This window comes from Schistocerca cancellata, chromosome 5 (assembly GCF_023864275.1).
Source record: "Schistocerca cancellata isolate TAMUIC-IGC-003103 chromosome 5, iqSchCanc2.1, whole genome shotgun sequence".
Taxonomy (NCBI): domain Eukaryota; kingdom Metazoa; phylum Arthropoda; class Insecta; order Orthoptera; family Acrididae; genus Schistocerca; species Schistocerca cancellata.
Genome location: NC_064630.1, coordinates 525,863,814 through 525,877,107, shown reverse-complemented (window position 1 = coordinate 525,877,107; position 13,294 = coordinate 525,863,814). Strand labels below are relative to the sequence as shown.

At 36.7% G+C, this 13,294-nt stretch overlaps 1 protein-coding gene across 3 annotated transcripts in view; it reads right to left on the bottom strand.

Annotated features, from left to right (window-relative positions):
* LOC126187395 (uncharacterized protein ZK1073.1) overlaps positions 1 to 13,294 on the bottom strand; it is a 612,194-nt gene that overhangs the window by 17,133 nt on the left and 581,767 nt on the right. For all 3 annotated transcript variants that reach the window (XM_049928450.1, XM_049928451.1, XM_049928452.1), the window contains exons 4-6: positions 12,044 to 12,161; positions 11,596 to 11,806; positions 10,306 to 10,380 (exon numbers count right to left, since the gene is read on the bottom strand). In XM_049928450.1, the coding sequence (XP_049784407.1) occupies positions 10,306 to 10,380; positions 11,596 to 11,806; positions 12,044 to 12,161 (404 nt within the window). The remainder of the gene's footprint in view (positions 1 to 10,305; positions 10,381 to 11,595; positions 11,807 to 12,043; positions 12,162 to 13,294) is intronic.

Below are 13,294 nucleotides of genomic sequence, written 5' to 3'. Positions count from 1 at the left end.
TTCTAAGCCGCAGGCGGTTTTTTTGGTTACAAAAACCGGAAAAAAAGTGCGGCTTTGATTCGAGTAAATACGGTAACAGTATTTGTGGACAGTTGTGTTGAAAGCTTTAGTTACATTGAGGAATATACCTGTTGTACAATTCCCTTCACCCAGTGCATCTAGGACATGAACTGATAGATATGCTGCTGTTAATTCAGTGGTTTTCCTGATTGGAAACCAAACTGGTCATTGGAAACAAGGATGTATTTATTTAAATAGTTCATAGGTATATCCTTTGACACAATTTCTATTATTTTTACAAAGCAAGATAGTAGTGAGAGTGGCCTATAATTTTCTGTATTTTCAGTGTCATCTTTTTTGAAGAGAGGCAGTAATTTAGCATATTTTGTAGTAAGGGAAGCAACCCTATTTGAAAGATTGATTTGTAATGTCAATTAATGGTGATGAGAGGCTCTTTATACAGTCCCTTTTCACACAAGTTGGTAACTTCATACAAACCTGCTGAAATTTTGTTTTTCAGTCTGTGAATTGCTTCACAGACTTCCTCCTTTGTTGTGGGCAGTAATACTATTGAATGCAGTACACATTTGTTTAGCTTTTTGACAGAAGGGGCTGTATGAATTTTTTGTTGTAATTTTGTTCCTATACTGTTGAAGTAGTTATTTATATAGTGTGCCAAATCTTGGATCTTTTATTATGTCCCCTCTGTCTTTGATTTTTATGTTTGATTTATTCTTCTTTCTGCTTCCTGTTTCCTGCTTTATGACTTTCCACACTGCTTTTTTTTTTGTTTTCGGCAGTGTGTATCAGTTTGGAATTATGAGGTTTGTATATGCTACAAGCAGCACTTTCCTGTATGTTTACCTATACCATTTATAGAAGTGTGAGGAAGCTGGATTAGACTGGCTGTTTTTAATGGATCTGAGTCTGTATTTACAATCTGAATGAAGTGGTTGGATAATTACATCCACTTTACAGTTTTCTATATCTAAAGCCATTAACACATGATCAATAGCTGCCACTGACTGTTCTGTTATTCATGTTTCACTATTTACCACTGACACTAAATTTTAAGTTTGAGTGATACTTGAGAAAATGTTACAGGTAGCATCAGGATTCAGTGTATTTATATTTAAGTCTCCACATATGGGAATACATCTTTTGATACTTATGCTATTAATTTTCCTAGGCTAGATAAGTACAACATTAAGGATGAAATGACATTTTAAGAATGCATGGGCATAGACCAGCTATGAGCAACTAAACCTCAAACATGTTTGCATGGTGACAGATCTATTTAGGCCTGATCCTGTTTTGCATTCATTAGATTATGTTGCATGCTTCAACAAGGACCCAGTGGAATGTTTCTGAATATTTGACAATTGAAATCATTTGTTGGGGCATTCTGTATGCTTGGTATCACACCAGACTAACACCACTAATATCAGCTCATCTGAAGATGCCTGAATCATACAAAACATGTCATTGGTAAACAAATAAGAGTTATATCCCTGCAACAAGACTGTTTGTTTATTCATCGAAATCCTATTGAAACAAATTATTGTTTTGAAAAGAAAGTGCATAACTGCAATTTGCACTTATGTTTCATGTGATTAGCTTCAGTGCGATACTTTGTATGAGTACGATTTCATTCCTTTGAAAATGTCTTAATGCTGAAATGCATAAGGATTAAAGAAATATAATAAATATTCCTTGTCATGACAAGAGTTTTATTATATTAACATTTTGTGTAGGCTATTATAAGATGTAACATTCAAGTTAAACTGCCATGGGTAACTCTGTATGTAATTACTGTATCTTGAATTATAAAATTTGTTGCAGTTATTTATGTAAGCACCAACCGTAATGGTAGAAAATGTTATTCATAACTATTACATTGAATCACAACACATATACCACACAGCTGCATTATTTTAAATGATGCAAACAGAACAATATACATACACAGAATGCTTAGGAATGAAGTGTATTTTATAAATTATTGTCACTAAAGCTGTGATCATTCTCTGAGAAGAATTTTGGAACATTTCATCAATGTTTATTATGTGTAGACACTATTAATTGTGGGTTTCATAAATTTCACAAGATACATAACAGTTTCCAATGACAGAAAACTCTCTTTTACACATAGACAATAAAAAATGGTGTTTACAAGCAGATTGTACAGTGTCTTTGCTAATATTATACATGCTAAATACTTGGGTTCCCTACACTCAGGAATTTGTTCAAAATATTGTGTGCAGTGAAGTATATTGGAAGAAACATTCCAATACAGAGATGGATTCACATGCTATGCCATATCTGCATGCGGATTACAAAACACAGGTATGTCAACTTTGTTGTGAATATTCTTTACAAACACATGCATGGAAAAAAAAATTCCTTTCACATGATAAGATATTTTCATTATAAAAAACCACATAATTATATATCAGAAAGACATTGCACATAATAACTCCAGAATTTGCATGAGACAGTTCAAAATTGAAATGATATTTCTGAATGATATTAGGAGAAAGGTCATCTGAAATGAACATAATAAGAAATGCTACAAAACAATTGTATTGAAATGTGTGTGGAAGACACCAGTTTCTTATGAACCTTTAGAAGACTGCATAAAACAATGAACAGTAAAGTTAGAAATAAGGAAAGTATGTGCATGAAGTGGAACAGAAGGATTTTAGCCAAAAAACAGGAATGGAGTCTGTTAATACATTGGCATTAAAGGTGGCAGCTAAGAGTTGAGAGGAAATAATAACTGAAAAATCAGAAAATGAAAATAATAAATAAACAGTGGGTGAAATGCAAGAAAAAAGTTTATAAGAACCACTAATCACAAGCATAAATTAATTTATTGACACAAGAAGTGAGTACCAACTGATATTTTAAGAAATTTATAGAAAGAAATGGCAACAGACAGAAAATAAGAGAGCCACAAAGAAGAGATCACTGACTGACACAAGATCAAGTTTTGATGTAGGGTTATAATGTTTCACTTTCAATCATAAGAGATGAGTTTTTCTACTTTCTTTGCTTGGTCATTTTGACATACAGGGGCTATACAAAAATTTTGAAACACTACAAAAACCAACACACAACCATGCCTAATATGGCATAGGAAACCCACTGGCATTCAAAATAGCTTCCAGTCATCTCAGAATGGATAAATACAGGTCCTATATGGTTTTCAGGTGAATTTCATACCATTTCCCCTGCAAAATAGTGGCAAGTTCAGGTAACAATGATGGGGGTGGATAGCAGTCACACATCCTTTTCTCCAAAGTAGGCTACAAAGGCTCAGTAATATTAAGATCAGGTGGCTGTGGTGCCCAATGGAGATGCAGTAATACCTCCATCTGCTCACAAAACAAGTTCTGGATTATGCACGCTGTGTGAACAGGGGCCCCATCCTCTTGGAACATAGCATAACCATTGGGGAGAGATACTGTACTATAGGATGGACCTGATCAACCAAAGTGGTCAGATAATCCTTGGCAGTAATGTGACCTTGCAAAGTAACCATGGGGCATGACACACCATGATATATCTGCCCACATCACTGAATCCCCCTCTCCCCCCAACTCCCCACGTTTCACTCTTGGGACATAAAGTTGACCAGCGTGAAACAAGATTCATCCAACCAAATAACTTTCTTCCATTGTTCCATTGCTCCATAGTCACACTTTATGGCTTCATTACCATATTTTGCTGATATGGGCATTTGTGTCACTGATTATTGGTTTTGGAATTCCAGCTCACCCTGCAGTTCACTGCCCATAGAGTTCCCTTCATGTTGTTATGGTGCTGATAAAATTTGTGAGTATGACATTTAGTTATAAAGTGACTTTTGCAGCTTTTCAATGAGCATTCATCACGACCACTCAACACACACTTCTGTCCATGTTGTGACTTAATGGATGATGTCCTCCTGCTTTCCCTGTATGCAGTATAAATTTTTGATATGGTACCTTTAAAGCACCAAACAGATTGGCTCCCTTCATTACAGAAGCCGCGCCATACAAGCAACAATTTGCCCATGTTCGAATTCCATTAGCTGCAACACAATGCACTCAGAATTGCACAGAACACTGTTCAGACCATGACTGATACTTAAAATGTATTAAGGACATTGCACAGCTGCTGTTCACTGTCAAATGCTACAGCACAACTTATGCACTTGGGTAATATCGGTGTTTATGTCCTTGTGGTGTTTCCATATTTGTGTTCAAACCCTATATTTTCTCTTGGTGAAACCTAAATACTCTGCTCTTTCCTTCCATTCACTTAATTTTTTCTCACTTCTTCCTGTTTTCTCAATAAAGGCATAACATGAATATACTGGAGGGCTCTCTTCTGATTCATTGTAAATTTCTGTTACCTCATTTTTCAGTATATAATTTAGAACAATGATAATTAATAGAATTAATTGCAGTAAAAGAAAAGCCACATTTCTTCTTGTTTTAATTAATGTTTCTTCCTTTTATGCACATTTGTCCAATTTTATACAGTTTTCTTAATTACTGTGTCATATATCTTTTTGTTGTTGTTGTTGTTGTTGTTGTGGTCTTCAGTCCTGAGACTGGTTTGATGCAGCTCTCCATGCTACTCTATCCCGTGCAAGCTTCTTCATCTCCCAGTACCTACTGCAACCTACATCCTTCTGAATCTGCTTAGTGTATTCATCTCTTGGTCTCCCCCTATGATTTTTACCCTCCACGCTGCCCTCCAATACTTAATTGGTGATCCCTTGATGCCTCAGAACATGTCCTACCAACCGATCCCTTCTTCTGGTCAAGTTGTGCCACAAACTTCTCTTCTCCCCAATCCTATTCAATACTTCCTCATTAGTTATGTGAACTACCCATCTAATCTTCAGCATTCTTCTGTAGCACCACATTTCGAAAGCTTCTATTCTCTTCTTGTCCAAACTATTTACCGTCCATGTTTCACTTCCATACATGGCTACACTCCATACAAATACTTTCAGAAATGACTTCCTGACACTTAAATCTATACTCAATGTTAACAAATTTCTCTTCTTCAGAAACACTATCCTTGCCATTGCCAGTCTACATTTTATATCCTCTCTACTTCGACCATCATCAGTTATTTTGCTCCCCAAATAGCAAAACTCCTTTACTACTTTAAGTGTCTTATTTCCTAATCTAATACCCTCTACATCACCCGACTTAATTCGACTACATTCCATTATCCTCGTTTTGCTTGTGTTGATGTTCATCTTATATCCTCCCTTCAAGACACCATCCATTCTGTTCAACTGCTCTTCCAAGTCCTTTGCTGTCTCTGACAGAATTACAGTGACATCAGCGAACCTCAAAGTTTTTATTTCTTCTCCCTGGATTTTAATACCTACTCCGAATTTTTCTTTTGTTTCCTTTACTGCTTGCTCAGTATACAGATTGAATAACATTGGGGAGAGGCCACAACCCTGTCTTACTTCCTTCCCAACCACTGCTTCCCTTTCATGTCCCTCAACTCTTATAACTGCCATCTGGTTTCTATACAAATTGTAAATAGCCTTTCGCTCCCTGTATTTTACCCCTGCCACCTTTAGAATTTGAAACAGAGTAGTCCAGTCAACATTGTCAAAAGCTTTCACTAAGTCTACAAATGCTAGAAACATATGTTTGCCTTTCCTTAGTCTTTCTTGTAAGATAAGTCGTAAGGTCAGTATTGCCTCACGTGTTCCAGTATTTCTACGGAATCCAAACTGATCTTCCCCGAGGTCAGCTTCTACTAGTTTTTCCATTCGTCTGTAAAGAATTTGTGTTAGTATTTTGCAGCTGTGGCTTATTAAACTGATTGTTCGGTAATTTTCACATCTGTCAACACCTGCTTTCTTTGGGATTGGAATTATTATATTCTTCTTGAAGTCTGAGGTTATTTCGCCTGTTTCATACATCTTGCTCACCAGATGGTAGAGTTTTGTCAGGACTGGCTCTCCCAAGGCCGTCAGTAGTTCTAATGGAATGTTGTCTACTCCTGGGGCCTTGTTTCAACTCAGGTCTTTCAGTGCTCTGTTAACTCTTCACGCAGTATCGTATCTCCCATTTCATCTTCATCTACATCCTCTTCCATTTCCATAATATTGTCCTTAAGTATATGACCCTTGTGTAGACCCTCTATATACTCCTTCCACCTTTCTGCTTTCCCTTCTTTGCTTAGAACTGGATTTCCATCTGAGCTCTTGATGTTCATACAAGTGGTTCTCTTATCTCCAAAGGTCTCTTTAATTTTCCTGTAGGCAGTATCTATCTTACCCCTAGTGAGATAAGCCTCTACATCCTTACATTTGTCCTCTAGCCATCCCTGCTTAGCCATTTTGCACTTCCTGTCTATCTCATTTTTGAGACGTTTGTATTCCTTTTTGCCTGCTTCATTTACTGCATTTTTATATTTTCTCCTTTCAGCAATTAACTTCAATATTTCTTCTGTTACCCAAGGGTTACTACTAGCCCTCATCTTTTTACCTATTTGATCCTCTGCTGCCTTCACTATTTCATCCCTCAAAGCTACCCATTCTTCTTCTACTGTGTTTCTTTCCCCATTCCTGTCAATTGTTCCCTTATGCTCTCCCTGAAACTCTGTACAATCTCTGGTTCTTTCAGTTTATCCAGGTCCCATCTCCTTAAATTCCAACCTTTTTGCAGTTTCTTCAGTTTTAATCTACAGTTCATAACCAATAGATTGTGGTCAGAGTACACATCTGCCCCTGGAAATGTCTTACAATTTAAAACCTGGTTCCTAAATCTCTGTCTTACCATTATATAATCTATCTGATACCTTTTAGTATCTCCAGGGTTCTTCCATGTATACAACCTTCTTTCATGATTCTTAAACCAAGTGTTAGCTATGATTAAGTTGTGCTCTGTGCAAAATTCTACCAGGCGGCTTCCTCTTTCATTTCTTAGCCCCAATCCATATTCACCTACTACTTTTCCTTCTCTCCCTTTTCCTACACTCAAATTCCAGTCACCCATGACTATTAAATTTTCGTCTCCCTTCACTATCTGAATAATTTCTTTTATTTCATCATACATTTCTTCAATTTCTTTGTCATCTGCAGAGCTAGTTGGCATATAAACTTGTACTACTGTAGTAGGTGTGGGCTTCGTATCTATCTTGGCCACAATAATGCGTTCACTATGCTGTTTGTAGTAGCTTACCCGCATTCCTATTTTCCTATTCATTATTAAACCTACTCCTGCATTACCCCTATTTGACTTTGTGTTTATAACCTCTTAGTCACCTGACCAGAAGTCTTGTTCCTCCTGCCACTGAACTTCACTAATTCCCACTATATGCAACTTTAACCTATCCATTTCCCTTTTTAAATTTTCTAACCTACCTGCCCGCTTAAGGGATCTGACATTCCACGCTCCGATCTGTAGAACGCCAGATTTCTTTCTCCTGATAACGACATTCTCTTGAGTAGTCCCCGCCCGGAGATCCGAATGGGGGACTATTTTACCGAAGAGGACGCCATCATCATTTAAGCATACAGTAAAGCTGCATGCCCTCGGGAAAAATTACGGCCGTAGTTTCCCCTTGCTTTCAGCCGTTCGCAGTACCAGCACAGCAAGGCCGTTTTGGTTATTGTTACAAGGCCAGATCAGTCAATCATCCAGACTGTTGCCCTTGCAGCTACTGAAAAGGCTGCTGCCCCTCTTCAGGAACCACACGTTTGTCTGGCCTCTCAACAGATACCCCTCTGTTGTGGTTGTACCTACGGTACGGCTATCTGTATCGCTGAGGCACGCAAGCCTCCCCACCAACGGCAAGGTCCATATATCTCAGGTGCCATTTAATTCTACATTTTTTAAAACTGTTTCAACTACTCATAGGAAGAGCAAAATGATTGAATGAGAGAGGTGGGGCATGCCCCATTAGGGTAAGTCTCCATTAAGGTATTAATTCCTTTATGGGCACTCATTTTTAAGAAAATTTGCGTACATTAAAAAATATGCCACAGCAGCAAGAAGCAGAAAACATGAGGTGAGAGTAAGAACATAAGAACAGAAAAATCACACATGAAAGGAAATAAACCTCACCAGCACACTGTAACAAGATATGATATGATACTGGAAAATTACACTGGCCCTGTGTTTCTAAGGAACATCATTTGACAGCAACTGCAACTGATGCTCCTCTTGTCTCTTATTAGGCACTTGTCATTGTTAATTTTTTTCTCTCGAGTGAAACATTTCTGATGAACAACAGACAATTAGGGACTTTAAGGTCCAACATAGCTTATTAAGATCTTAACAATAATTGAGAGACTTGTATTCTTTGTGAAGCTACACATTGTCATGATTTATATGTGAGTCTTAAAGCACTCAAGCAATGAAGCAAAGTGGTAACGAGAAATTTCTTGATTATATTGCTGTGGTGTCAATAATTTGCTAGGTTAACATCTGAAATAGAGTGGAAGTGATACATGATATCTATCACTCCACCTAATCTCTTGGACACTAGTGCAACTGAACAGTGAGGCAGACTGTCAAAGAGGTAATTGTTCACATAAAAAGTTTTGTTTCAAAAGATAACACAAGAGTAATACTTCTAACATGAATGAATACATAAAGGCATAGTGACAATCATGTCAGACTAGAATTCTGTAACTTTTTTGAGAATATAAACTCACACTATTGTTTTCATAGTTTTCCTTTCATGTAAATTTTGCCTTTCCTATGATTTTACTTACTGAAGGACAATTCTCTTAACAGTTACTCCTCTTTTCTTTTTCTGTCTTGAAGATGAATGTGACAGACATTCTCCTGCTGTTGCTATGATTGTAATAATATCAGGGTCTGCTACTTTCAGACTGACCATCTTAAAATTATATTCTACCACGCATTTGACATTTGTACCTTGGTACACATATGCAGAAAAAAGAGCTAGTGGGGTAAGACATGAGTGGGTTTAGCAGTACATACTAAAACTTTGGACTTCTTGAAGCCATTTTACTGAATCTTGGTGAACATATAACTTCTTAACGAGAAAAAAATTTGTCTAGTTAAGACACCCCTAGAGGTGAGAACAAAGGTGGAAAGGTTGTAACATCTAAAATTACACATAAGGTGCCAATGTTATAGTCAAATTCATCATTTTTAGGTTAGTTGACTAGAACATTGCAGTCTCTTCATGGCAGTTTTTAGAAATGAATAGTATCCTGCAGCACCTTCTAGAAAAACCTAACCTGTGAGATCTGACTCACTTTACAACACATGATCTTTTGCTTACAGGGGATCTCCAATAGTTCCATAATGGAAGCCAAAACTGCAAAACTTTTTCAATGGCAGAAGGTTGTGTAATAAAGATATTATGTAACATCATTGAAGCAACTGTGCTAAAAGAAAAGGAAAGGGCTTATACAATTTTAGCTTTAAGAGATTGCAGTTTTCAATGAGAGCTGTTTTCTTGTCATGAGCAAAAGGTAGAGCAGCAGTCTGTTTAGTACTGAGGAGTAGATTTGAGTTCACAATGTTTTTATATTGCTTGCTGGAGGTTGGGTCCACCCAACAATTTATTTTTTCTTGTTCCTTGATGGGAAGTTAAAAATACCATTTGTAATCACTTCATTACAAGTTTTTTTAAAAAACTAAATTTATTATTTGTGTACTATACTTTTGTGTTAAACCCTCCTGGACAGCCGTACATGTTAAACCACAACTTCCAGGACTGGAGGTGCACTGGCCCTGGATCAAATCCACATAGCAGACTAACATTAAGGGTCAGTGTGCCAGCCAGACTGGATGTGGCTTTTAGGTGGTTTCGTACATCCCACTAGATGAATACCTGACTAGTACCCAAGGCTTGCCTTGGTTACGTGATTTGCAAACACTTAGAAAACTTTTGCTTACTTTTGGGTGAATAATACTTCACACAGAATGATGGGGTACAAATATTCTATTCTGGGGAGATAATGGAATGGCAACAGGAAGCCTATCTGGCCACCCTTTAAATTAACCATGCCAGATCCATTACTTAACCATGGTAGCCCTGCACTGATGCAGGAGAGAGGCACAAGAAAAAAAAAGCTGACTATACTTACATTTTAAAATTACAGACATGTATCACATACATAAATGTGATTCCTTTTCCTTTTTAATAAATTAGGGTAAATACGTAAGAAGGTAATGTCAGGTAACCAACTTGCAACAATTAAATTATAAAACATTCATATAGAAAAAATAAAGTTCAATACAACTGCTCCAAAATTTAGGAGATGTCTAAATCTCAAAACAGCGAAGGCAGACTTACATGTCCAAATTTGTGGAATATCAGATACTCTTCAGCTGACTGACTCACTCCAGCATCCCCCTTCCAATTGACAAACTGCAAAGAAAAATACAAAAATAATTATCCTCAGAAAACAAAACATTTTAAACACCGAATGTCACTGCATTGTTTTCTGTGCTAATTTTGGGGGAGATGTAATTCTGTACACATAAGAACATTGCTTCATTATAGTTATTGCTAGTTCTTCAACACCAACTTGTTGAACAGAAATTTTTTTTCCAACCCATGTGTGGTTTGATCAAAGTAAATATGAAGTGTGGTTTCTTGAGGAAATACAAGGTGATACTTCTTAAAATTTCTTGTCTCATTGTCATGTACTGCAGCTGTGGTAGTGTGCAATTGGGTCTCTGTGTGTGTGAATTTATGTACTTTCTGCCAGAACAAGTACCAGGGCTCAAAAGCCACTTAATACTGTGTTCTGTTACATGTGTCTATGTGCCACATATCGGGATACTTCAGGTGAGTGGCTGCCTTTCATTTATTTCATGTAAAACTAAAGAAATAATTAAATGACATCAATAACAAACAATTCGTAAAAGGAAATAACAATACACAAGTATAGTTTACTACTCATCAAATTGCAGAGGTATTAAGGAGCAAAACAGCACATGCAAAAGTATGATATTTAGCTGAACTTTCATGTACACTACACTCTCTCAAATATCCACATTCTCTGTCATTAATTGAACCTGACATGACACTGCTAGTGTTTAATGTGCCATCCTGTATTTCCCACTGATTTGTAAGTAAAGAAGAAGAGTTTCTTAAGTTGACATAGGTGTAGTATCTTGGAAAACATAGTGACATACAGTGAGAATGGGGCTAGAAATTTTAGAGAAATCACATTATTTTTACTTTATCCATTACTTACACTCTTAAACAAATTATTATTTTGAACAATTTTGGGAGGTAACATAAACATCATAAAATGAGGGCAATATAATTTTTTAAGTCAGTAGTAGGTTGTTGATTTATAATGGAGATCAAGAAAGTCCAGACTCTAACATCTCTCAAATTTGGTAAATAAGGAGCATAAATTAAATCAGAGAAGGGTGGAAAAGCAGCCTACAGCCATAGCCTTGATAAACAAATTAGTTTCAGCACCCATCTGAAGTAATGATGGTACCAGTTACCACTGCAGTTTCTTTTTCAGTCATTTTCAGTTTAATTTTAGTCTTTATGTAGAAGCAATAAAGTGAGAACACTAATTTACTCTAATTAAAGCAATATTATTGTTACAGGCAATGCTACCTTATTCTTGAAGTTGTCAAGCACAGATGCAGCACTCCCTGTGCAGTTAATCAGAATGAGTCCCAATGCTCTTGCTGGGTAGGCCAGCCCAAATCTTGCAAGCACATTAGCACCTGCACCTTCTCCAAGACCAATGACGTATTTGACATGTAAGAAGTCAAGTACAGTGACAAGATCCTCTCCCAATTGCTGGAGTGACGGGAACTGAAACCTGAAGTAGAAAATACATTAAAAATTTGATCAGCAATTTTCAACTGAAAATTTCATAGTAAAAAATAACATTTATAAATGAATGAGTTACTACTCTTCACAACACCACCATAAAAAAAATAATGACATGAAACTGTTTTAGTTAAAACCAGAAGACTTCAAGAATTTTGATGCAATAGAATGTGAAGGAAAATAATATTTCACACTTAACACTTGAAATATTAGCCTAGTTCCTCACCCTTCTGGTAGGTTGGGCGCATTGTCTTCATGTCCTGGCACATCAATATGTATGAAAACTGATCTTTCCTTGATCTCACTCATACAGGGATGGTTGACAAAATCATGGAATGATGTATCTAACAGAAGAAAACATGAAGACATCAGAAATATTTTTTGAGAAGTTATAATTTAGAATAGAATAGAATAATTTTACTGTCATTAGGCCATTAGCCATTAAGGCAATAGACAAAGTCATACATATAATACAATATAATTCATGTTGTAATAGAACAATAGGTTTGTTATTATAGTGTAATATTACAATTGATGAAATCCTACAAAGTCATACTTATAACAGAATATAATTCCTGTTGCAAAAGAGCAATAGATTTGTGATTACAGTATAATATTACAATTGACAAGGCTGTACAAACGATACAGTGTAATTCATATTGCAAAAGAACAATAGGTTTGTTATTTAATGGTTATATTACGATTAGTGAAATTCATTTTGCAAAAGAACAATAGGTTTGTTATTTAATGGTTATATTACGATTAGTGAAATCCTACAAAGGCATACTTATATAACTATATAATTCCTATTGCAAAAGAGTAATTGGTTTGTTATTATAGTATAATTTTACAACTGATAAAATCCTGTATGTCGTAGAATGGGTGGGCAACTAACCAGTTATACATTGCTTGTTTGAATGGTTGCTCTGGTAAATCTTGTACAGCTAGTGCAAGTTTATTAAATAATTTGTGCCCCATTAGTTCATAACTGTTCAATGATTTTGAGAGTCTATGGAATGGAGTATAAATACATCTATTCATCCTAGTGTTGTAGCAATGTACACTCCTGGAAATTGAAATAAGAACACCGTGAATTCATTGTCCCAGGAAGGGGAAACTTTATTGACACATTCCTGGGGTCAGATACATCACATGATCACACTGACAGAACCACAGGCACATAGACACAGGCAACAGAGCATGCACAATGTCGGCACTAGTACAGTGTATATCCACCTTTCGCAGCAGTGCAGGCTGCTATTCTCCCATGGAGACGATCGTAGAGATGCTGGATGTAGTCCTGTGGAACGGCTTGCCATGCCATTTCCACCTGGCGCCTCAGTTGGACCAGCGTTCGTGCTGGACGTGCAGACCGCGTGAGACGACGCCTCATCCAGTCCCAAACATGCTCAATGGGGGACAGATCCGGAGATCTTGCTGGCCAGGGTAGTTGACTTACACCTTCTAGAGCACGTTG